This window comes from Lemur catta, chromosome 1, assembly GCF_020740605.2.
Source record: "Lemur catta isolate mLemCat1 chromosome 1, mLemCat1.pri, whole genome shotgun sequence".
Classification (NCBI taxonomy): domain Eukaryota; kingdom Metazoa; phylum Chordata; class Mammalia; order Primates; family Lemuridae; genus Lemur; species Lemur catta.
In genome coordinates, this window is record NC_059128.1 from 97,019,214 (window position 1) to 97,043,616 (window position 24,403).

The 24,403-nt window shown below is 49.8% G+C and overlaps 1 protein-coding gene across 1 annotated transcript in view; it reads left to right on the forward strand.

Annotated features, from left to right (window-relative positions):
* The first annotated feature begins 427 nt into the window (after positions 1-427).
* Positions 428-24,403, forward strand: part of SMAD3 (SMAD family member 3) — a 109,968-nt gene continuing 85,992 nt past the window's right edge. The window contains exon 1 of the mRNA XM_045541559.1: positions 428-1,138. Within this exon, the coding sequence (XP_045397515.1) occupies positions 933-1,138 (206 nt within the window). The 5' untranslated portion in view covers positions 428-932. The remainder of the gene's footprint in view (positions 1,139-24,403) is intronic.

Sequence of the window (24,403 nt, forward strand, 5' to 3'; positions counted from 1 at the left end):
ACCCTCTCCGTCCCGCAACTCCAACTGAGCTTCCCGAATGTGGGTTCCGGGAGCGGGCGCCACCGCTCGAGCTCGGGCCTCCGGCCTGGGGCCCCGCTCGCCGTTCCTTTCCTAGAACTTCCTCCCCGCGCCCGCCCGACTTCAGGTTGGGGCCGCGCGGGGTGCCGCGCGCTCCAGCCAGGGCGGCCGTGGTCCCCAGTCGCCCACGTGGGCGCGCTCGGCGCGGGGCGGGGAACGGCCAGGCGCCCTCCCCGAAGCTGGGGGCGGGCAGGGCGCCCGAGAGAGGAGGCGGTGGGGCGCGGGGGAGGAGGCGGGGAGCCCCGGCGGCGAGGGGGCGGTGACAGCCCTTGGAAAGGAGGCTGCACGCGGATTTGCATGAAACGCAGACTGGGAGCTGGCGGGAGCGGGAGCGCGAGCGCGGCGCACGCCCCGGGCCGGCCGAGCGAGCGAGCGGGCGAGCCGGGAGGAGGAGGGAAGCGGGGGGCGAGGCCGCAAAGGCGGAGGGATCTGCGCATCAAAGGGAGCGAGGCGAGCAAAGTTTGGCTGGGGGTTGGACTTTCCTTCCCGGAGGCGGCACCCAAACAGCAACCCCGTGCGGAAACCCAAACTTTGTGCTGCCACTCCGACTCCCGCGGCCGCCGCCTCCGCCCCGCGCCCGGGGCCTTCCCGACTCGGCGCCGCTGCCGCCTGCCCGCCCGCCCCGCCGCCCTTCTCTCCGCCGGGAAGCCGCTCCGGGCTCAGGGCCGCGCGCCGAGCCCCGCAGGCTGCAACGCCGCGGCCCGGCCCGGCGCACCGGCAAGTTCGCCGAGAGTTGAGGCGAAGTTTGGGCGGCCGCAGCCGGCCCGGGCCGAGCTCCCTTCTGCGCCCCCGGCGTCCCGCCGAGCCCAGCCCCGCCGGGGGCGCCCCTCGCCGCCCGCGCGCCCTTCCCAGCCATGTCGTCCATCCTGCCCTTCACCCCCCCGATTGTAAAGCGCCTGCTGGGCTGGAAGAAGGGCGAGCAGAACGGGCAGGAAGAGAAGTGGTGTGAGAAGGCAGTCAAGAGCTTGGTCAAGAAGCTCAAGAAGACGGGGCAGCTGGACGAGCTGGAGAAGGCCATCACCACGCAGAACGTCAACACCAAGTGCATCACTATCCCCAGGTGGGGGCCCGCCCGGGGGACGCGGGGGGCGCGCCGGCCCAGCACCCTGGCGCTGGGAGGCCGGCCCAGTGGGTTGGAGAGGGTGCGCGCGCGCGTGTGTGTGTGTGTGTGTGTGTGTGTGTAAGGGGGGAGCGAGAATGCGGGCAGGAAGGGGGTGCGGGGACCCCAAACAAAACCTTCTCTGGATTCGCAAAGATTCAAAGCCCGGGGTTTCCACGCGGCACTCTCGTTTCCAGACCTCACATTCGCTTTCCACCTCCGGGAAAGGGGGGTTGCTGCTGGAATTGGCCGCCCCCACCCCTGGGAGCTGCGGGCTAGAAGTTGAGGCCCGCTTTGTTCGGCTCCGCGGGCCGGGGCCCCTCCTCCGCCGCCGCCGCCTCCCGCCCCCGCGGCCCGCGCTCGTGGAGGTGGTTGTGTCTCTGCCTTTCTTTTCTTCAGTCCGGTCTCCCCACTTCTTCCCTCCTCTACAGGAATGTAGTCCGTACAGCTGGGGCTGTGGGTGAGGAGCGGGAGCCTGGTGATTGACAGATTCCTTCTTCGTTCTTTCTTTGCCTTCGGGATTAGCATTTTTATCGAGTATTTTTAGACTCGGTTGTGCCAGTCTCCCTCCCCTGTGCATGCACGCACTTTAGTTGCAGTGCAGTGCTCCGACTTTGAAACGGGAGAGACCGGCCGCAGAAAACAGAGTCTTCTCCCCCGTCTTCCGCTCCCCACCTGGACTCTTTTCGCCCTCCTTTTAGGCTAAGAGATTATTGCAGGTTGATGCGGAGCACGGGGCGGGGGGTGGTGGCTAGAGCTGGACAGATAACAAAACACACCCCAAAGTGGGCCTCGCATCGGCCCTCGCATTCCTGTAGAGCCCTCCTTCCCCAAACGCTTTGCCATCTGTCTGGCGTCCTTTATCCTTCTCATTGCGCTAGCTAGGTCAGGTGGGAGCTCACAGATGGCTGATAGAAGGGGTCAGTGACTTCTCTCCACTCCCCAGGGCCTGCCTTAGCTTAACTGTGCATGGCTGAGAATTGGGGTGGGGAGCACCTTGGCCTCCTGTCTCTACCTCTCAACCCCCTTTGAAGTCTGATTCTGAACCAGGGGAATGGGTGTGTGGGGGGGTGTTCTGGAGGGTCTCAGGCTGTAGAGGAATGAGGAGAGGGCCCCCAAGATCTGAGCCCTGAAGGGACTGTCATCCTTGCTCCTGGGCCAGGGGTGAACTCCATCCTTGGCCACCTGCTTGGGGCAGCTGTGCAAGGGCTGCCAGCCGTGTCAGGCAAGCACAAAGCAACATCTGTCTACAGAAACCCAAGGCAGGCCTCCCCTGGAAATAAGTGCCACATATGGTGGGAGTGCTGACTTAAAAAAGAATTTTTTTTAAACTGGGTGGATCCAGTCAATAAAGGGGGAGGGACAGCAGTGTGCTGTCTCGGGAGTGTGCTCTGGGCCTGTGATCGGGAGCCAGAATTGACTTCAGGAGAGGTGGTGTGATGTGATGGTCAGAGAGACCTGGGATTTGGTCCCAGCGTTGGTTCTTAATTCTTCTTTATTCTGTTGGTGGGGGTGGGAAGGGTAGGGTGGGTGAGTGTCATACTTTTCTGTCTGGGGAGGAGTCTGCAAAACCTGCCTTCTCCCTACCTGTCTGGGGGCATTGAGGACAAGTGCTTTATGCATTGGAACAGAAAAAAAAAAGTGGTATCAATTAAAACAAGCAGCTGTGAAAGTGTTTCACAGTTTACAAAGCACTTTCACATGGTTTTATGAGGTCCTCAAAGAAAGAAAGAAAGAAACCAACTGAACAACATTTGGAAAATAGGTAAGGCTGTTAGGCCTCATTTTTAAAGTTGAGAACACTTTGGAGGAGAGAGGTGAAAAGGCCTTGATACAGTAGAAATGGGATTCTGCTATCTCTGTACATTGAAGGTTCTGCATAAATTCTTTGCTGGCGCTGTGGATCTTTGTTGGTGAGGTTGCTCATTTAATCTCTGGGCTGGTGACAGCTTGGAGAAGTCTTGCTTTCCCTTGCCTTGGTAGCAGCTTGCCCTCTGTGAGACACAGCTTTGGCTTACCTTTTCCTCTTCCAAAGTCCTCCTGAGACTTTGGGAGCCTAAGGCATGTGAACGCTTAGGATGTTTCTGAGAGTTCAAGCTAATCTGCCCCCCTGCACTTCTCATGATTTTGTTAGGATTGGGATGTCTTCGGCTCGCCTGGAGAGGACCTAATGCTAAAGCAATTTTTTTTGTTGTTGTTTTTCATCTTTTTTCAGTTAGGGAAACCCAGTTGCTTGGGTGGATCCAGACAAAATGGATTTTCATCCCTGGATTTTTGTGCCCACGCCTCTGGGTCACCTTGTCTCCCTTGGCAACAGCTGCTGCTGTTTTGGTCGTGGGCAGAAAACTAAAGGCCACGTCGTGGGGAAGTGGCTAGCTGGCCTCATGCTAGTGATATTGATGTGACTGCTAAGTCCCATAGATTGCAGCGTTGCTTGTCAAATTGTCTGCTGTCTCCACGCTGACTTTTAGAACTGGGGCTTTGGAAAGTAGACAAAGGAAAATGTTTAACTTAGTCATCCAGTGTGTACGTGGGGTGGGGCAATGGGTACTTAAAACACTCTGTAAAATCTGGACTCTGGAGTTTAAGGAGCCTTTAGTCTAAGGAGATTGTAACAAGCATGTTTTGGCTAATATGTAATCACGAGCAGCAGCAGCAACATTTGGCAATTATACATGTATACTGGGGACCTCCAGACCACATACATACTTGCTTCTCTGTTGCACCAGCTCTAACCTGATTCAATTATCAGGAGAGCTGGAATGATACTGGCTTACTGGTATCAAGGAAGTAAAACAGGTGACAAGGAAGTTGTAAGAGATTGATTTAGATACACGGACAAAGGAGCTATCAGGATACTCTGAGGTCTGGCAGTATGGGCAGAACTTAGGTTTTATAAGAGCATCTCACTCCTCACTCTCTTGAGTACCTAAGTGAAGCTGCAGTTATCTTCCTCACCTGTTTATAAGAATAGAATCAGAGCATTGGCGGGGGGGGGGGGGGGGGGCGGGGGGGAATGTTACATGCGCAATAAGGAGCCAGACACACTTAAAACTTGGTTTTCTGATAGATACTGATAACTTGTGCTTCCACCGGTGGAGTCCATGCCTTGGCCCAGTTGTTGGGAACTGGAATGAGTTTAAGGCATTGTTTTTTTGGGAGGGAATTTGGGCTTTCTGGTGTCAGAGCACCAAGTCCAGAGGAATATGGAAGAATTGAACCAAACACTAGGCCTAACACACAGCATCTCCTCCCTCTCTGTGCATCTGATCGTTTAGTATAGCCGCCTCCTATTAGCTCCTTGGTCTTTGCCAGGCTACTCTCACCTTGGGGAGAAAGGAAGAAAATCCTCATCTTTAGCCCCCCTTTTTCAGACTTCTGGGAATAGACCTATTACCAAGGCTGCAGGAGCCCTCCCCGGTCCCTCAGCTGTCGCTCAGAGTGCCATTCCGATGTGGACCAATGGAAGCCCACTTCCAGCTGCCAAGGAGGTGGTCCCTCCTCTCTTTGCTCTTGTTAACTTTGATTAGGAGAGCTCCACGTAGGGCCTGAGAAGAGGAGGGGCCTGCAGGACAGTGGAGCTGGCTAGGGGGCTACAGTGGAGCTGGCTAGAAGCCACCTGATGTTCCCTTGACATTTAGAACCTTGGAACTTGCTGCTTGCACCTGCGAGTTGAATGTTTGGGCTGATGCATGTTGCAGACAGCCCCTTGTTGTCAGTTCCCAATCAAATGTTCGAGGGTTGGATTTTGTTTTACTGATATTTATTGGACCCCTCCCATGTCAGAATCAATATTATAGGAGTCAGGGGAGGATGTAGAGATAAAATTCAAGAAGCTTCCTGCCTGTGAGGAGCTTACACTTCAATAAGAGAAACGTTAATAGGGTATTGTTTGAGTATCTAACTGTTATCTCTTTCCTATTCCCAGCTTTCAGAAAAAATAGGAGATCTAGTATGGGGTGATTTTTTGGGGGTGGGGGGGACTATGATGTGCCTTTTAAATATCGTAGTAGTCACTGTGTTAGAAAATGAAATAAAGACAGCCACCTGTTTTCTCTGTAAAAAATACAGAATTCAGGTACTGCGGCTGCCATTCTATAATCCTACCTGGATGGATTTGGGAATTCACTTAAGTTTCAGAGCCTTCATGTCTGCACCTGTAAAATCAGAATGAGATGAGGCCTGTGGAAGCATTTTGTAAACCAGAGAGCTTGACAGATGTTAAGTGTTATGTTTAGCCTTCTGTCTGCTTCATTCATTATTGAATTAATCATTTATTGAGTACCTACTTATGACGACCACGGCAGGGCACCTGTACTTAAGGAGCTCCCTGTCTAGAGTGGGAGACAGACCTGCTCAAAGAAACAGGACATGAGCTGTCGCCGAGGGAGGTACAAAGTGCCTGGCAATATGGGGACAGACCGTTAATTCTGTGGGAGGAGGTGGAGAGGGAAGGCGAGTCGATGTGAGATGGAAAAGGGAGAAGAAAGAGGAGTTATCGTCCAAGGGAAATTTTTGCACTATGGTATGATCATGGAGCTTTTTGGTATGTGGGGATAGTTGCCCACAAGAATGAAGACATCTTTATCCTCTACCTTTTATGAAACCGAGTGCTGCTATAATTATGTTACCTTATAGCTTGCACTGATTGGCTAGTGACGTGGGGGCTATATTTTACTCCACTGAAAAGCATTTTTTGTTTGAAGTGAAAAGTAATTTAGTGCTGTAAATCTGAAATTCAGGTTCCCTTGGTGGGAACAGAGACTTTAGATAAAGTAGCTCAGAATGTCACAGAGAGTGCCAATAAAAAGCAGACAACTTGCAAGTGATTGTGGATGCTTAGAATTTCAGAGTTTTGGTGTGACCTAGCTTTTCATTTCTCTGGTTTACACTTCCTGAAAATAAATTCCATATGCCCGAGTTTCTGGATGGACATAAGAGCTGTTAGTAATACATGTTTTACAAAGTCTTTTCAAGGATGAAGTTTTAAATGACAATTTTAATAATAGAAAAAAAAGTTAGTGAATAAGTAGTCATTTAGTTCTGATGAAAAATGCAAGAAGTTGATGAAATCAAGAGAATTTGGTTGAAGCTTATTACATCAGGAATCCGATTAAAAATAAGTTTAAAACATAAATATTGGTTTAATAATATAAACTTGTGATTGCTGTATTATTATAATGGAAATAAAATTAACACGATTTAATGGACTGAGCAACCATTAATTTTTACTTGTTAATTTATTAGGAGATTTTAATGCCATTTTATGCACAATACAGCCATTATTCTGGGGGAGCTCCTTTTTGAAATAAATAGGACCAAGCAGGGCTTTCTATGAATTGAAATCGAACTTTATTCCCCTGTTACCTTACTCTCTCCCACCTTCTTCATCCACCTCTCCCCCAACTTCCTAGAAGTACTATTAAATTCTCTAAGGTTGCAATACAGTTTTCTCAATCAGCAAGGCTCATAAATAGTCCTAATTAACTTTTGTCCTTATCTCCTTTGCCTGCAGTATTGACCCTACTCCCTTCTCCAAATCCACATCTGATGGTGTTGGTTGGCTAGCAAGAGGACTGCCCCAAAAGGCTGCTGGTGCAGGGGCCTGGGAGGTTCACCAGCCTTGTGCAGATGTGAATGGCTCCTGCAGTGTCAGACGGAACTAGCTCCTCCCTAAGGAGGGCTGTGAGCTTCTGTTGACCACTGACAAGTTCCTGGGCCATGGAGCCTTCAGTCTCCCCATCTTCAAGCACACTGGTTTGGAAACAGTTGGACAGTGCCATACTAAGCCCACCCCACAGAGGTTTGGTTTCTAATTTTACTTTATTCCAAGTTTTAGAGCAAAAAATATTCCAAGAGAGCTTGTTCAATTCATTTTCATGCTTTCCTTTGATGCACCTACCGGGTGCAGGATTACCCTGTGCCAGGTAATAGGGACAAAATAGTGAATAAGGCAGACACTGTCCCTGCGCTTCTGCAGCTTCTCATCCACTGGCTGCGAAACATGGGTTCTTTGGAGTTGTAATAATGCCGCATGTGTTCACTCTTTAGGAAATTTGTAAATACTGTTTCCTTGGTGCCAAGAAACCCAAGCTCTGCTGTTTATCCACTCCTGACAAGGGCAACTCTGTGTGTGTGTGTGTGTGTGTGTGTGTGTGTGAGAGAGAGAGAGAGAGAGAGAGAGAGAGAGAGAGAGAGAGAGAGAATTATCCTTTGTTTTGACTTAATTAGCAGTTTGAGAAATAGCAAATCTATAACACAAGTCACACTACCTGCTGTTGGTTATCCGAGGCCCCTAGTGTAAACAGCAGGCTGCCACAGTGGCACACTGCTGCAGAATGTTTTGACAGAGAGACTCCGTTTAGAATGAAAACACAGTAGAAGCCTATTAATTAAGAAGTTTGGCTAATTCTAGACTAGGCTGAAGTTTGTTTAGCAGGCCTTTTCTCTCCAAAAATGCTGTCGAAAGAAAAATTACTAATAAATAAGGTTTTGGGGGTCATTTTGGAGGCAGGACTCAGCAGGCCTGGATAGGTTCTAGATCTACCCCTGTTTCTGATTAGCCGTGTGACCCAGGACAAGTCACTTTATTTCTCCGGGCCTCAGATGTTCTCAACTGGAAAATGGGCTATATAAGCTCTATTGGAGGGCCTTTCTTACTCTAAATTGGTCTCCATGCCAGCATTTTAGAAGCTCCCATTTACACACAGTTGGTCAATGAATCGCAAATCTTTTTAAATTATTAATGGTCCAAGACCCTGTCAGCCTGGTGCCAGTTAATTTGCGTCAGTGCAAGCTGTGATGCAGCATTTTAAGTTTGGTTATTTTCCCCCACTCTCCTCCCTGCCTCTTCCTTACCCTGTGAGTCTAAATTAGTGAAATTGAACTACAAAGGAATAGAAAAACAACTGAATGCTAGTTAAAGACGGAGAGGCTGTGTGTTTTGCGATGCAGTGAGCAATTTTTCTTCTTTTGTTGCTATTTTTGGCTTTACTTAGAGCAGGAAGTTTACTTAAACTAATGACCACAGAGGCCTAAAAATGGTTAAATGTAAGAGGTAGGTATTATAGAGGATACCTGTGGAAAATGTTTGCTCATAAGTCAAAGTTTACCCAGGAAGCTTCCTTTATTTATTTTCAAGCATCTATATAAAGAAAGGCTACACTTGATTGCGTAAGCAGGAGCCTTTTGTTAGGCAGTGTGGAGGTTACAAGTTTAAACCCCAGCTAGGAAATGAAAAGTGAGTTTCCTCTGAAATAGTGCTTTTTCAGCATCACATGGATCTCCCTGCTTACATCTGGCAAGTTTTTCTCTCGAATGCTTTGCTGGGAGTTGAGGACTCGAGTGTTATTGGAGAAACACAGTGTATGGGTTTGCCTTTGACACCTACAGGGTTTTATAAATCTGGTTGCTTTTGCTGCTAAGTGTTGCATCACAAACCGCCAAGCCAAGTTGTAGCTCTGAGGTGTCACCATTTTTTTTTTTTTTAAACTGGACTTTTGAAAATAGTAATGTGTTTTGGGTGTGTGTTTTTTAAAGGTCTGTTTTTACGCTGTCACAGCTCAAAAATGCCAAAAGGCATTTTTTCCTTAAAAAATCACCTCTGGGCTAAGCCCAAATGTGGAGTAATGGATCCAGAAAGGACTTTTTGAGTAGTTACAAGTGGCTGAAAGCAGGCACTGGTGATGGAAATTGGGTTTTTCCTTTTGCTTCAAATCTTCCCTGTTGTAAAGTTTCTCTTATCCTCATTGAATTCAGGCTCAAGGTGCACCTAATTTCTCCAAGCCCTTGGGAAGGCAGAGTGAATTACAGTTTGTTCTGCCACCCCTTTAAGTTTTGTGTGTGGCCGTGTATCTCTACCTAAACAGGTTCTTCAGACATGACCAGGAGAGCAGGGGAGGGGAGGACAGGAAGAGCACAGCAAAGCAGAAAGAGCAAAGGCTCTTGAGTCTGACAGGTCTGGGTTTGAACGTGACAGTTAGTTACCAGCTGTGTGGGCACGTTGGGTACATTTGCTTCAACTTGTTGAGCCCCAGTTTCCCCATCTGTAAAGTGGGGATGGAACCACCTACCTCGTATAAATTAACCGAAATGACGTGCGATAGAGCCAAGTCCATGGCTGATATTTGTAGCTCATAGCACATAGTAGGTGCTCAGCAGACATTCATTTTTCCCTTTTAAGGGGGAAATTTGACTGATAGTATTAGTAGACTCCAATAGGGGACTGCCCCCCTCCTGCTGTCAGAGCTCACCATTTGCAGAGCCTCAGTTTAAGTATTAAAAGGAAAAGGATCTACATCCAAGACGTACACACAAAGAGCATAGGACCATGCCACTTGTTGACATAGGGCTTGGCAGGCTATTGAAAGAGAAACAATTCATATTCTTAGGTGGTTCTGTCTTCCCGCCTCACCTTCCCTATCATCATTTTTTAAAATTGTTTGGCTGACTAAAAATAATAGTACTGAAAACAAACTTTGATGAATCAGTGCTCCTGGGGCGGGGGATGGGTCAGATCCCGAAGCAGAAATGCCATGACTCACGCGCCCGTCACTGATAGCTGCCCGTAAGTGCGTGGAAGTGCATGATGTTTATTGTTGCTGGTGTGTTTTTTTTTTTTTTCCCCTGAGGCCCAGTTGGAGGGCAGTTCCGGCTCTCCCCGAAGTACCACCTCACCAGTTGGCTTGGCTATTAAGTGCGAATGGCCAGCTCCAGAAACTCATGGCTCCGAAATGACCTGGACGTGGCAGTGGTACCCTGGACTGCCCTTAGATATGTGCAAGAGGGAGCTAATGCTTAGAGGGCCATGCCTGGGGCCTCCTCCTGGCTGTGCCCCTCTTCACGAGGAAAGGTGACTGTAGGGCCAAGGGACAGGCCCATCTAGAGCTTGTACTTTCTCTTTCCAGAACACACGCAGGGGCCCAACCCTCCAGTTCCCTGCCCTGGTGTCTCGAGCCTGCTTCCAGGGCCGCCTGGGCTGCTTTCCCAAGTCCATCTAGCTGAGGGCAGACTGTGTCGGCCATGGACGGTGTGTGCACCTGTGGGCCCAAGGGCTGGGCAAGGGGTGAGAGGATGGGGAATTGGCTGGAACTCAGACGTGTGGCCTGGGGAGTCTACATAGGTGTGTATGAGGCCCCTTGAAGTGTATGATGGTTCTGGGCATGGGCTGAGATCCGCAGCTGGTTTTCCCTGAACCTCTACAATCCATTGTGAAACCAAGGGGTCAGAGAATTCTAAATTCAGAGGTAGACTTACAGGTTGTATTAAGGCATTTGTCAAGGTAGAATGCTAAAACACATCCCGTTTAACAGTTTCTTACCTTGATATCTGGCTTTTAAATACGATATATAAGTAGGCCTTCATATGTACTCTTGTTCTAGGATCTGCAAGTGGTAGGGGCAGGCCAATTTTTAGCACCATCTGCTCAGTCCCGTGGTCACAACTGAGGCTAAGCCCAGGTGGCACCATTCTATGGAAAGCTGTTTGGAGACATGCGCAGGAATTGATTTCCTTCACCCTGCACTCAGGCCGGAGTGAGTTAAATGCAGATCAGGGAGAAGGTGCTACATATTGCAGCTCCCTATTCAAAAACCAGAGCAGAGAGCTGGACAACTGAATGTGCACTTGTTTGTTGGAAACGTTTGAGCATCAGGGAACATAGAGATGAAGTTGTGTCTCTAAACTGCTCAGAGGCAAAAAAGGACACCAGTATCCACAGTCACAGTGGGCCCATGGGAGAGACACTCTAGTAAAGGTGGAACAAAGTGTTGTTTGGGAGCCCAGAGGAAGAGCAGCTCTCTTTCTGGTGGTGTCAGAAGGCTCCCCAGGGGAGGTACTTTGAAGGATGCAAGAGGGTGTGGAAGTGGGCTGGGAGGCAGCATGGAGACAGGCCAGAGCGTGGAAGGGCCTCGTGTCTAGGGAAGGCAGGACAGTTTGGAGTGGCCAGAGCGTGGAAGAGGGAGTGGCTAGAGAGGAGTTGGAGAAAGATGTTGCCAAGGGCTTTGGTCAGCCAAGCTTGGCGTTTGGACCTTGCTCTGTAAGCGTCCAGGAGATTTTAAAGTAGGGGAGTAGCGTGGCCATAGCCACCGTTTTGTCCTTTCATATTTCATTTCCTCCCCCCACTCTGTGGCCAATAACAGCAGGTTTTCTGCCCGAGTTATCCAGGTCAGAGTCGTAATCCCTGACACCACCATGTGGACAGCTTTAGGCTATGTCTGGACCAGGTTGAAAACAGTGTTTTGTTCGCTGTCAGGAGAGAAGACGCGTTGTTCAGCCAGGAGGGCTCTGGGAGCCCAAGTGTTCAGGTAATTAGCCAGTGAGTCATGTTGGCCTCTTGACGGGGATTCCTTGGGAAATTGAGTGGAGCGTTGCTGGGCTCCGTGCAGCTACCTGCTCTCCCGAGGGAGAGGCCTCCAGGTTAGACCTGGGCCTCTGTTTGGGTCTTGCCTGCACCTGGCATGGTCCACAGTGTGGACTGTCTCTAGTCGGAGGTTTTAATTTCCTCACTGATGCTCGTCTAGGCCTTTCTGATAGAAGTGGAGTTGAGGCTTCCAAGCTCACACCCAGATTTTCACAGAGATCTTAGAGAAAATGATAAATAATGCACAAAATTCAACTGGAGTGTGAGCTTGGGGCACACATGCTCTGAGCCTCATCCTAGAAGCTTAGGTGAGCTGTTGCTCTTGGCCTTGTGCAAGGATTTGAGTCAGAAGACGGTTGAGTCAGCAGTGCTGACCGTTGGCAAGTCACCTAAGCCCACTCCCATGGGATGACCCTGAGACGTGCTGCGTGCGCTGAGTGCTGTGTGCCGACTGTATGCTACAGTGGCAATCTGCTGGTTGATCTTGTTTACTTAGCCGCAGTACTCTGGGAAGGGGCGTTATCCCTGTTTACAGAGAAGAAGGGTGAGACTTCGAGGGGTCAGTGGTAGAACAGGAATTTGAACTCAGGTGTCAGGTTCCTGACCCCAGTTCTCTGCATTCTGCCCCTCAGCACCCCAAGAAAGGGCTGCCATTCTCATCCTCATAAGAAAAGCCATGAAATTGGTATCATCATTCTTATTTTGTAAATGAGAAAAACAAAAGTTCAGATTACTTAGGTAAGTTGATTTCAAACTCATGCTAAAGGGTGGAGCTGGATTTGCCTCTGAAGTTCTATCGCTTCTAGAATCTAGGGTGACTAAATAATTTGTCAGACAAACCAGGTCATTTCTAAGAGTGAAAGGGGGCAACGCTGTTAATAGCTATGGCCAGACAGTGGGCACAGACCTGGACTGGCCAGGTAAACCTGGGTAAGCCCTCACCATGCGTCCGTGTTGGTGACGGTGAGGTCACTGCAGGAGTTAGGTCAGCCAGTTCTCATGCGGTAGCTCCAGTGGAAGGGACTGCGCTAATTATTTACTGCTATTCTAAGTGAAGTGACTTGCCCAAGGTCATGTCCCAAGTTGGCAACGGAATATTTTAAAGCTGGATGAGACATTAAAGGTACTCTAACATGGTAAAGTGAACACTAGAGCTAAATTAACTGCAGTGGGAGTTAGGGAACTTTGTGCTGGTGGCTGCTCTGAAGGGGAGGGAGAGAAAGGTGGAGGTAGGGGTGGGGTATATATGGGGTAGGTGGAGGTGCCATTTAGAGGTGGCTCTAGGATCTGTACCCTCATCAGGCCCTGTCCCTTTGAAACCCAGGAGATGCACTAGGCCCGGTGCAACTTGGAAGATGCTGAATGGCCAGGAGCAGAGACTTCTTCTGGGAGCTGACTTTTGCTCCTTGCTTCATTTTAGCTGAGGCCTCAAAGGCACTACTGGCTGGGAGCGGTGAAAGTTTAGTGGCTAATCCTTCTGCTGAAGAATTTTGGAAGGCGTGGAGGAAGGCATTAAAAATAACAGCAAGCATGCCTTTTCTTTCTCTTTGACTGCGGTCAGTGTGTGGAATGTGCCAGGGCCGCTGTGGGGCAAGCACATGGCCCCAAATAACCCCCCACCAATGGAATTCCGCAGAGAACATGCAAAGGCCGCGCCGTTTCACTCCTGCTCTGTGCTCTCGGGGTTCGTTTTCGTGATTGTCCAAACCTCATCCTTTTTCTCTTGCCCCAAATAATTTATTGGAAGTCTGCAGAGGGACTTGAGCTCTCTCAATTCTTTCACCAAACTGTTGTCGTGGGCAAGGCCCTGTCTGGTGAGCTCCAGGGAGAGCAGCTGGAGTGACAGAGAGGAACGGTTATAGGCCGAGAAAGTCGAAATGTAAATTCAAACCAAACTTGGCACCTGTTTGGAGAGCTTCAGCTGATGCTGCGGTGCTCCAGACGTTAGCCTCTGCGGCTCAGCTGGGTCTTATAAATAGAACAAGATGCACTTCCCTTTTGTTGCCCCACAGACACAAGCGGGCATGTGTGGGGGTGAGCATGGGCAGAGAGTATTAATTACTTATGTTCTAGTTCATCAGATAGTCGCCGTGGGAACTGAGCCCTGGCTTCACGGGGATGACTAGGCCATCTTGTGGGTAAGGATGGAAGCTGCGTTTGAGCCTCTTGAGTTCCATGTCCCTGCCACGGCCTCCCTCTCCTCCATAGCTGAGGTCCTCAGTCCCCCCTGCCTGCACCCTGCGGGAAGCCCGTTGGCGCCTTCCCTCTCTGACCCATCTCAGAGTCTGTACGAGGGGCCAGAATCACTGTATCAGGATGCTTTGGGCTGAAAGTAACCTGAAACCCAGCAAACAGCTTCAGTCATATGGGGGCTTATTGTCTCCTGTAAGTCCAGGGGCAGAAGGTTCCAGGCATTAGAAGAACTCAGGAGCCGTTTCTCTGTTTGCCTTGCCGTCTCTAGCCTAAATGGCAACAGTTGCATCCAAGGACAGAGAAGGACTGCTTCTCCTTGCCACCTTGTGGGACGGGGGAGGGGGGCGTTTCTCTTTAGGAAGCAAACCTTTCCCAGGAACCTCCTGGTATCTCATTGGCCAGTGTCGTGTCACATGCAGTCAGTGACAGAAATAATGAATTGTCATAAGCCTCTTGAAGTCAAGTCAGGCTGTTCCTTTGACTCATTAGGGTACTTAGCACGGTGCTAGGCACTTAGTAAATTTCAGTTAATATCTGTTGGTTGCTGGTTTCCTTCTCTGAGTGAGACTGCTGAACACTTACAGATGCCTTGCTCATTTTTGAGGATATGATAAACCAGCCAGAGACCAGTTCCTGCCTTCATGGAGCTTGTGGTCAGGGTGGAGAGACAATTGTGTAACTGTGTTTGGAGCATCTCACAAGTAGGTTGTAGTGCTCTGCTGTGGCTCTGGCAGCTTTGGAAGAGGTGTTAAATTGGAGCTCAGGGAATTGGATGGAAATGAGAGTCACCGAGGGGACTCTGGGCCTCTCAGTACTATGCCTGAGGGCCATATGCTCTGTGACCCACCCCAGGTCCTTTCCAGCAGTTCGGATTGCTGTCTCTAGCCCTCCACTAGCCTTATTTTCCTGTTGACAAAATGAAGTGACAACTTGCCTTTGACTAGGGAGTGGGGGCAGGGCACAGCGCTGAGAGCCTCCTCCCTCCCCCTAGGGGAAATTTTCTAAAGGTTCTTGCGGTATTCTAGCTTCAAAGCCATATGCAATCTAATTGCATGTTTAGTGTCTTTGTGTGTCTCACTTGCTTTGAATCTGCTGGAAACTTTCTCTGAAAGCATATATATGAAGAAATAAAAATTCTATAAATGTTTAGTGGTTAAAAACAAAGTGCTGGCCGACATAAATTTTTGCCATTTTCTGACGGAACTTTCTGCAGACATGGAATACCCTCGAGTCTTCCTGTCGCAGTGAGCTAATAACTCCTTCAGGTCTGCAAAAGCTCTTTCATTCCGATTCAGAGAAAACAGAGCCTGTCGCAAGACCTCTTGTTTTATTTTCCTATTGATTTGGAGATGGGAGAACTTGGGACCCAAAGGAACATCTCAAAGCTAATTAAAGAGGCTTTTGAGGTTTTGCCTGTTTTTCTTGCTTGATTGAAAGAGTTGCAGTTTTTGCTTTGGTTGTTTAAAAAAAGAATCTATCAGCACTGCCCATCCAGGAGGTGGGGGTTGGTGTGGGGTGAGGTTGCACAGTTCAGTAAACACGTGGAAGTTGTCCTTCTGCCCTTCTGGCGTGGTCCAGCATAGAGAGACACCTTCGAGTATAGGCCTGGCACCAAAGCAGCTACTTTCCTTGAAAATTCTTAAGTTTCCAGAAGCAGTGGCCAGGTGAGCTTGGGTGTGAAACCAAACTCCGTTGCCTCAGGGTGGGGCTGGTTCTGTTTGATCACCTTCCGTTCTGAAGTTAACGGTGCAAGTTCACGGCTCACAGGAGGTGCGTCAGCATGTGGGGAGATGGAGCCTCTCACAGCCATTCCAGGTTGCCCCCAACCCTTTGTTTAACCACGGCTGTGGACCAGTGGTCTCAGATGTTTACCATCGCCTGTTTATAAGAGGGAAGTGTGGTCATATTTCTATCTCTCTTGTGGGCTGCACGGTTGCCTTACTGGGGTTCATGTGGGAAGTGGTTACCGTTAGGAGGAGGATGAAATAACAGTACTCATAAAAAGGCTTTGATCCAGGGATCTTTTTGAATGTCATCTTTTGGCCACTGTTTTTTATTTTTATTTTTTGCTATCTGCTTTAACTTCAGTGATGAGAAAATCGAACCCTATGCTGGACATTGCTCTACCCAGCTGGGCTGAGTCAGAATTGCAGTTCAAACTTCTACTGCTCTCCCTGGCCTTCATTTATGACTATTGTAAGGATGACTTCCAGATCTGTGTTTCTCCAGAGCTAAAAACCCTCGGCTCCAGCTGCTCTCTGGACAGCAATGCCTGAACATCCCTGCAATACCTAAAGTTGAACTTGTGCCATATCTTTTTATTTCTCCTCCCACAACCTGCTCTGGTCTTCATCTTCATCATTCCTGGAGCCCCCCAGGTTCAATAAAGTGTTAAATCAGGGAGTGAACAAATAAAATGGGGCACAAAGGAACTGCAATCTTAGGGTCCTATTTTCTGGGTAAGGCTGAGGCCTTTTGCCCACTCTAGCTGGTAGAGATTGGCTGTATGGCTTTGGGGAAGTCAACTTGACTTCCTGGATATTTTGATCTTCTCATCTACAAAATAGCAAACTTGAAAGGAGAATCTCATAGGTCCATATCAATTCTAATATTTTGTAACACCTCTCTGAACTCTTCTCCTTGGCTTCCTGTCTTTTGCTATCCTTTGGATGCACCTATTTTCCTGAGGGACACATCTCACTTTTCATCTCATGCTCTGTCTTCAGAGGTGGCCCATTCCTTAATGGCCTTATTTGTGTTGTCATCACTGTTTAATTTGTCAGATATTTACTGAGCTTCCTTTGGTGGTGGTGTTGGTGCTGCCAGACACTGAGGTCCAGGAGCTGCAGACGCACTATTGATGTGGACAGTCATACATACCCTTGCCCGCACGGAGCATCCCGTGGTGAAATGAGCCCTCACCTGAGAACTTGTTCCTGGGCCAGGGGAAACCAGTCTGCAGGCGAGGAATTCTCATTTCGCCCCAAGCACGGGTTTCCCGTGGTTCTGAGCACCAACTGCATTCCAACTGCGGTGCCATAAAAATACAGGAAGGAAGGGAAACGTGTTCACAGGTTGGGTAGAGATTTTGAAACCAACAATCAGCTCTCTCTTATCCACAAGAAACCAGAATCCACTGCTGGCTTCAGACTCTCAGTCCCACAGCTCAACAGACTGCCCTTTCAAAACTGGGTTAGACTCTCCATGCTAATGGCTTTTTCCATGAACCTCAGCCAGCCAGCAAGTATATTCTTTGAGGATGACGGTTTGACCAGTGTGCTCCGGGATCTTTAAAGAGAAGCACCGTCTTTGCCCTCCTTTGTTTTAAGGCCAGGGAGAGGAGACTGAGCCTTTCAGAGGTGAAGCAATTCGAGGACAACCTCTGAAAACATATAGAGAAGTAAACCATTGATCAGTCCTTTGACACTGTTTTTGTGCAGCGTCTGTCCCCGTAGGGGCTCTCTTCGGTGTGGAGGAGAGAGAATTCGAGGCAGAAGAGTTGGGTTCTAGGCCTGGCTTGTTGTGAACCAGCTTCATGTCCTTGGGTGAGTCACTTTGGTACCTCGGCCCCTGGTTTCCTCTTGTATAAACTGAAGGCATTGACTTAGCAGGATTTTAAAGTTTCTTCCACCTTAAAAATTCTGATTCCTACGCTTGCATTCAAAGAAATGACTGTGTTACTCATTCAGATAGTTTCAGAATCACTGTGCATTCCCTCTGGGGGATAGAGGGGGCTGCAGTTGAGGACAGGATGGAAAGAGTGTGGGGTTAGAGGTGAGCTGTAGCAGCTGGGATTCTTGATTGTCAGGGTCACCATGGAAGGTTCCCAACCTTGGCTGCTTAGGGAAATTCTGATGCTCAGACCACCCCTCAGACAAATGAATTCGGAATTTCTACCAGTTGAGCCTGGGGAATCAGTGTATTTTAAATTTTCCAGGTGATTCTGGTATGCAGCCAGGATTGAGAATTATGGCCGTAGGTGCTTATGTAAAGCTGTGGTACGAGCATCTGTTCTGGGTGGAAAGTGATAGTGGTTGGTTAAAAAAATAAAAAGCACATGCACGGAGAAAAGAGTTCTAGGTTCTGGAAGCGTGTTGATTTGGTAATCGCGGCTGCCGTTGGTGAGTAGTTGCCCTGAGGTTTGGAGCCCCAGTTCTCTCATATCTCTGGGTCAGTGGTTTCTCAACATCTTTGAAGTAGTGGAACCATCTGTAGTTGGTTATTTCTGCTCAGGAAACTCAGAGTCCTAAGTGGGGGGTGGAGCAAGGGGGTGGGGCAGGAATGGATTAAACAGGCCATTACACACACCCACAGTTTTTTTTTCTTGAAACTAAGAGGCCTCAGCCAACACCTGCATACCTTAGTGTGAGATCCTTGGCATTGTCCCGGTGGATTCTAGGGGCTGCAAAAGGGCATAGGAGTGTGTTGTTTCCTGATGCTTTGGTGAAAGTGTCCCTGTCTTTGGATCAGAGCACTCCTGTTGGGGCCCAGTGATTCATGGTTCCCTGCAGGGAATCTCTTCCTACAGCCTAAGAAATCTGGTGGGGCACAGCTGTCTGGGTTAAAACGTTAACAGAAAAGGTCAAACTGGGAAAAGGGCCGCTCAGTTGGAATCGCTCAATCAGGTAGAGGGGTAGGAAAATGAGCCGTAGGGGGAAAGAGAACTTGTCAATGCTGATTAACCTCAAGGGGTTTCACAGAGGAAGGGGGAGTATGAGAGCTTTTAAAATGACAAGGTTTGAGTTGCAGGCGTAGATACATATGCCAGATGTACATTGCTGTTTTTCAGATGAATAGGGAATCTGTCCATTGACAAACATTTATGAGGCTGAGCAAGGCACTCAGAAATGGAAAATGTGGCCCCTGCCCTCGGAGAGCTTAGTGTCGGGCTGGGCGTTTGATAACCAAGTGTCAAACGGTAGTGATGAAGGCCTATGCTGTGGCCACACTGTGAGCGGGAGAAGGAGCCATGGAGAGGGAAGGGGACAAATGCATCAAGGACGTGGGCCTGACCTAGCAACAGTGAGACACGCGGGCCCCACTGTGTCCTCTCCCTTCTGACATGGTACTGGTGTCTCTGGGGAGCAGCCCTCGTGGGCACCTCGTTACTAGCAAGAATGACTTTATGTTCTTGCTCCCGTGAAAATTCTCCACTTTCAGGAATAAATTTTCCACTAGCTTTTTTTCTTTTCCTGCAAGGGCGGAGGGGATGTTCTTTGCCAGATCCCTGCTTTGATGATTACCATCTGCCCACCTTAATTTCCTGCATAGTTTCAGTTGGAAAGTCCTTTCTCTCTGGACCCAGAAATACCATGTAATATGATTGTTCTTGGTTTCAGCAGGCACCTGGCACCCTCTCAGTAGTGGCTGCATTTCAGGTATGGATGGGAGTGATTATCTGTGTATCAGAAAACGCAGGTCTGTCCTGTGAGCAAGTTGTACGATCATCGGTACATGTAGGATGGCCTTTGTTAGGCTCCGATTGTGACCAAGGTTTTCGGTTCTCTGTGGGCAGTTATTCCAGGTTTCATGGTCACGAGCTGAGTGTAATCAGGGGCAGATAAGAAAGCCTTTTATCGAGCAAAGTGCATACTCCTTAAGGGGCAGTGGCAGAGGCATTATGTGTGTGTGTGTATGTGTGTTTAAAAAAAGACCTATATTTTCTGGGCAGCAGAACTTAAGTTTCCAGTAAACATCCCCTCCCTTTTTACTTTACCTTTTAATTTTGTGTTTATGGTCTCAGTGCTTTGAAATTGTTTTTGCTGTGATGCCAGCCCTGCCTGAAATGGGCGGAGGAGGCCAAGCCCTTGGGGAGCCATGGTTTAGGTCGGGGGTTCTTGGAGTTACGCTCGCCCAGCCGATGGACAGCTCAGACAGGATCCCTCCAGCTCATCTGGAAGAATAAAAATAGAAACCTTGAGCTGGAGTGGGGAGTGGACATGCATTTGGTAGTTTATTCCCCATTATCACCTTTATCACGGGAGGAGTATCCTGCTATGGGTGATTCTGGTCTGAGGTTGGTTGACTCTGTTCCTCTTTTCCTGTGTTGCTGCCCTGAGCCCCAAACCTGGGAGACTGTGGCCTGGAGGGTGGGCACACACTGGTGTTAGCCAGGGCTCCTTGGCTCTCCTGGTAGACCAGGTGGACCTCGCCCTCCTCTGTCCTAGCTTTACCTGTTGGGTGGGGAGAGGTGAGGCGGGGTGGCGGGGGCTGGAGGAGCCCACTGTAGCAACACTGGGGGGGGGACAGCCCAGCCAGTGTGGAAACACGTGGAAGGCAGGGAGGTGTGCAAGAAAAGCAGTGGGAGAGAAACCCACAAAACAGCAAAGCCGTCCAGGGCCCAAGTCATGGGGGCGGCAGCGAAGGAAACATGGGTGGTGTTTTGCTGCTTTTTCACACCAGTTTTAGTTCAGCGCTGCTAGGAAGGCTATTTCAGAATTCTCTCCCTGAGGGAGAGGGAACAGCTGTTCTGGGGTAGGAAGGGGATGCTGGGAGCACATGGGGTAGACAGGGCTGACCTGGGACCTTTGTCAGGGTGACCTTTCTCTCAACAAAGAGAGCCCAGAAGGGAGGAGCCCTCAGTGCCCTGAGCCACAGAGCTCCCAGGAGACCCCAAGTAAAGCATTCGGCACAGAGCACACAGTCCCGAGTGTGTGCACACCCAGCACCTTTCTCTTGCAAAGGGGCTTTTTGGGGGTGTGTGTGTATGTGTGTGTGGCTGCCTTGGGCTGTTAGTTCTGAAAAAGGCAGGCTAGGGACCCTGGGAGATGAAAGGGACGCCTGGAAAACCCAGGCTCACCCCCTGGGCTCCCCTGCCTGCCAGAAGACCCTTGCTACCTTACTGTTTTTTTTCAAGACTATTCTTTTTTTCTTTTCTGTTTGAGCCTCTTGATGACTTGAATAGCAGGAAAATAAGCCAAGTTTCCTTCCATCTGTGCCATTCTTCATTTTCAGCCTCCTGGTGGGTGATGTGTAGCGTGCTTTATAGTGTGCAGAGCGCTTGCCTATTGTTTTATCTTTGCAGCAGCCCTGGGTGGGAGCAGGGCAAGTGGTCCTATCCCTATTTTGTGGGCCACCAGGGACCGTTTGTTGCTTGCGCGGCGGCAGGGCCCAAGGCAGTCCTCCAGTTCTTCGAAAGAGTTCTTTGACAGCGCTGTGTTGCCTCAGAAATACACGCACATGGGGATGTGTGCGGGCGGGTGTGTGTGTGCTCTCTGCGTCCCTCAGAAAATAATGGATTCCTTTTTCAACTGCCATCACTGGGAGAGAGGAAACACCACCACATTCCTGGGTACAGCTCTTCATAGTTTACAAAGCACTTTCCTACACCTGATTCCATTTCATCTCCGTGACCATCTCCAGAAGTAGGTGCTAGTCTAGATGAGCAAGCGGGGACTTGGGGATGCTGGGGGACTTGGCCCAGGGCACACAGCCAGAGAGCAGGTAGCACTGGCTGGACACTGTGGATGGGGAAGGGAGAGTCGAATGGAGCAGTCAGCCGCATAACCAGTGATTAGCGGTGGCACTGGGGTTTGCTGTCCTCACCTCTAAAACACGTAGGCTCCTGCTTCCTGAGGGTCACCCCTTCCAGAAGGCTGGCTTGTGCATGCTCTGTCCCCGCACAGGAGTGTGGACCAGTGTGCACCAGGAGGCGGCACACCCAGGTCAAGTAAAGTGCCACCCTGCGTAGGTGGTAAGAGGCGGCTCTGGGAGCAGCTGGAATTGGGGTTCACCCTGCTCAAAGTGGGGCCTTCCTATTTCACACGACCAGGAGGTGGACTTTGAAGGAATACAGCACTTAGAATTTTGGCTCCTCTCCTGGTGTCACAGGAAGAGCAGGGAGGCTGGAGTCAGATTTTGCTGAAAATCCCAACTTTGCTGCTTAGTAGCTGTGAGCTCTTAAGACAGTCACTTCAATTCTTCGAACCTCAACTTGGGGGTACTTCTGTCTCCTTCAGAAGCTGTGAAGGGGTTCCTGCCATATAGTTATTCTCCTGCTTGGAAGTGACTTGACAAGTCATCTAGTCCAACCCCATCAGATGGGGAAACCGAGGCCCTGAGAGGTGTAATGACTTGCCCAAGACCATCCAATGAATTAGTAGCAAAGCTGGGGTTAGGTCAATGTTTCTTGATTCTGAGCCAGGGTTTTTTCTTTGCTTGTGCTTTGCATGAATCTGGGGTACTGTTCTGGTTCACATGTGGTCAGTAGCCGTTTCCCCCACCCCAGCCAACAGCACCAGGGCGATATCAGCGTCTTGGGGAGAAGAGGATGGAGGGAGAATGGGCCAGGGTGGTGAGCACTGTTTGATGCTTGCTTCCAGGGCCCGATGTGAGCCGTCATGTGTGGAATCTTGGTTTTCCAAGTGTGCTTGGCAGGAGTGTGGTTCTGATGCTGAGCTGTTCCACTCGAGGTTTTGGAAAGCAGACTCACATTCCCCTGAAAGCCCTCCATGCCTCTCCCTTCTGTAGTCCACCTTCCCTAGTGCCCCTGCCTCCCTGTTCTCCGGGGCTTTAAATCAGCTTGGGGTTGAGTTTGAAAGTCACCCATGACAGTGGTAAGCCTCCTGGTCTGTTTTCTGCAGTGTTTCAGGCTAAAATACTATAAACAGACCACCAAACTGTGTTTGGTCCAAGGCCAAGCCCCTCCTTCCCTGCCCCAGCTCTTGATTACGTGCCACGGGGTTCAGTCTTGCGCTCAGTGGAGGAGACTGTTTATTTCAGGGCTCTCAGAGTTCCAGAGCAGGAATCCAGCATCATTTATTGTATTGTTACCATCTGGTTTCATGGAGTCTATTTCTTTTTGTTTTAATTGTGCCCTTGCGAGAGAAAAGCCCTCAAAATGGTGGAAAGGGAAGGTAGCACCTTCCTCCCCCCCCCCCCCCCCCCGTGCACGCACACTGCTGCTGTGGTGCCTGGTGACACGGCCCAGCAAAGTCCCCCTACTCTTGAACGTCCCTGTGCATTGTCCCTGCTCCCCCAGCAGGCTCCAGCCCCCATCACCTCTGGAGGGATTTCCTGGATGGTGTCCAGGCCAGGGCCTGGCAGGAGAGAGAGGACTTGCTTCCATGGTAACAAATGGCTGAAGGTGGTTTGGGGCGTTGCCAGCAACCTGCCCTTCCCCGGTGGCTGAGGATACGGTGTTGCGGTGATACGTTGTGTGACCTCTTCAGCAAGTGAGTCACTCACCCCAGATAACCACCCAGTACTTTCAGGGGGAACTGTAGTACCGTTGTGGCTGTGGCCATGGTTTCTCCAAAATTAGGTGTTTTCAGAAATGAAAGCACAGGGATTGGTCTCCTTAGATTTGCTGTCAGGGCTCCATGGCTCCCCGACCTTTTCCTCGTAGGGACTCACCTTTGTTTTCTCTCAGATTGTGCACTGGGCATAAGCTGTATATTGATAGTTAATGATACATAACTGACAGTCTTCTAATATTTTCTTGGGGGGGAAAAAACCTTTATAATTTTACCTCTTAATTGTTTTTTATATTGCCTTCTAGAATGGTCCATTTGCATAAGCATTTTTATTGTACATAGCAGTAATCAGAGTGTATCTATCAGTGAGAGTCTAACCAGGAAAGGAGGAACTTATCAAGTGTTTACCACAAAGGGGATTTAACAGGGGCCTTGGTTACACAGGTGGCAAAGCGGCTGAGGGGCCAGGAACAGAAGGCAAGGTGACCCAGAGCATGGCAGGAAGCCACCGCCACTGTTAGGCTGGAGGGACCAAGGGAAGGGGTGGTGTTCCCAGAGCCTGGGGGCGGGGCCCTGGTGGGCCTGTCTAGAGCAGTTGCAGCTATTCCTACAAAAGCCCACCCAAGGCAGATGGGCAGAGGGGAGAAATGCCCAGGCCCACCCTCCCTGCCACCCTTCACTCTCACACAGAGCCTCCTGCTGTTCCAGCCCCACCAGATGCCCCCTGATGTCAGGCCTGGGAAGCCGGGGGCTGGTCCCGGGCAGACAGAACAGAGCCACAGGAAGGTGAGGGGTGGATTGGAGGGCAGACTGGACCGGGCCCAGCGCCAGGTGCAAGCCCAATGCTCTAATTTGATATTGTTAGCAGCATCTCCCCACACTTTCACATGGCCTTCATAATTATACATATTTCATCAAGTAAATGTGCCATACTTAACCTAACCATTCCCCAGCTGTTGGGTGAGCACTTTAAGTTATTATAAATCAGCAGTTCTCGAAGTGTGGTCCCAGCCAGCAGCGTCAGCATCACCAAGGGACTTGTCAGAAATGCAGAGTCTCTGGTCTCACCCCAGGCATCTTAGATCAGAAACCCTGGCAGTGGGGCCTAGCACCCTGCATGCTAAAAGCCCTCCAAGGGGTTGTGATGCTCATTACAGTTTGAGAACCATGGTAATAAGTGATGCTGCACCACATCGAAGTTTGGGGGCAGGATACTCAGGGTGCTGGTGGCTGGGGGTTTTTGTCCGGAGCAATGTGGTATAGCAGAAAAGGCACAAGACTCCTCTAGGGTCAAGCCTCCCCTTGCTTTTAACTTCTTAACAGGGTTATCCTTTTCTCTTTTGTTAAAACAGCTAAAAATATCAAGCCATGGGGTTTCTATGAGGATTAAATGCAGTAACAGGCACACTGTTCCATGTATGTGGGGTCTTCTCTTGGAGCTTTGGGGAAGGAAGTGTGGCAATAGCAGCCAGCTTCTGG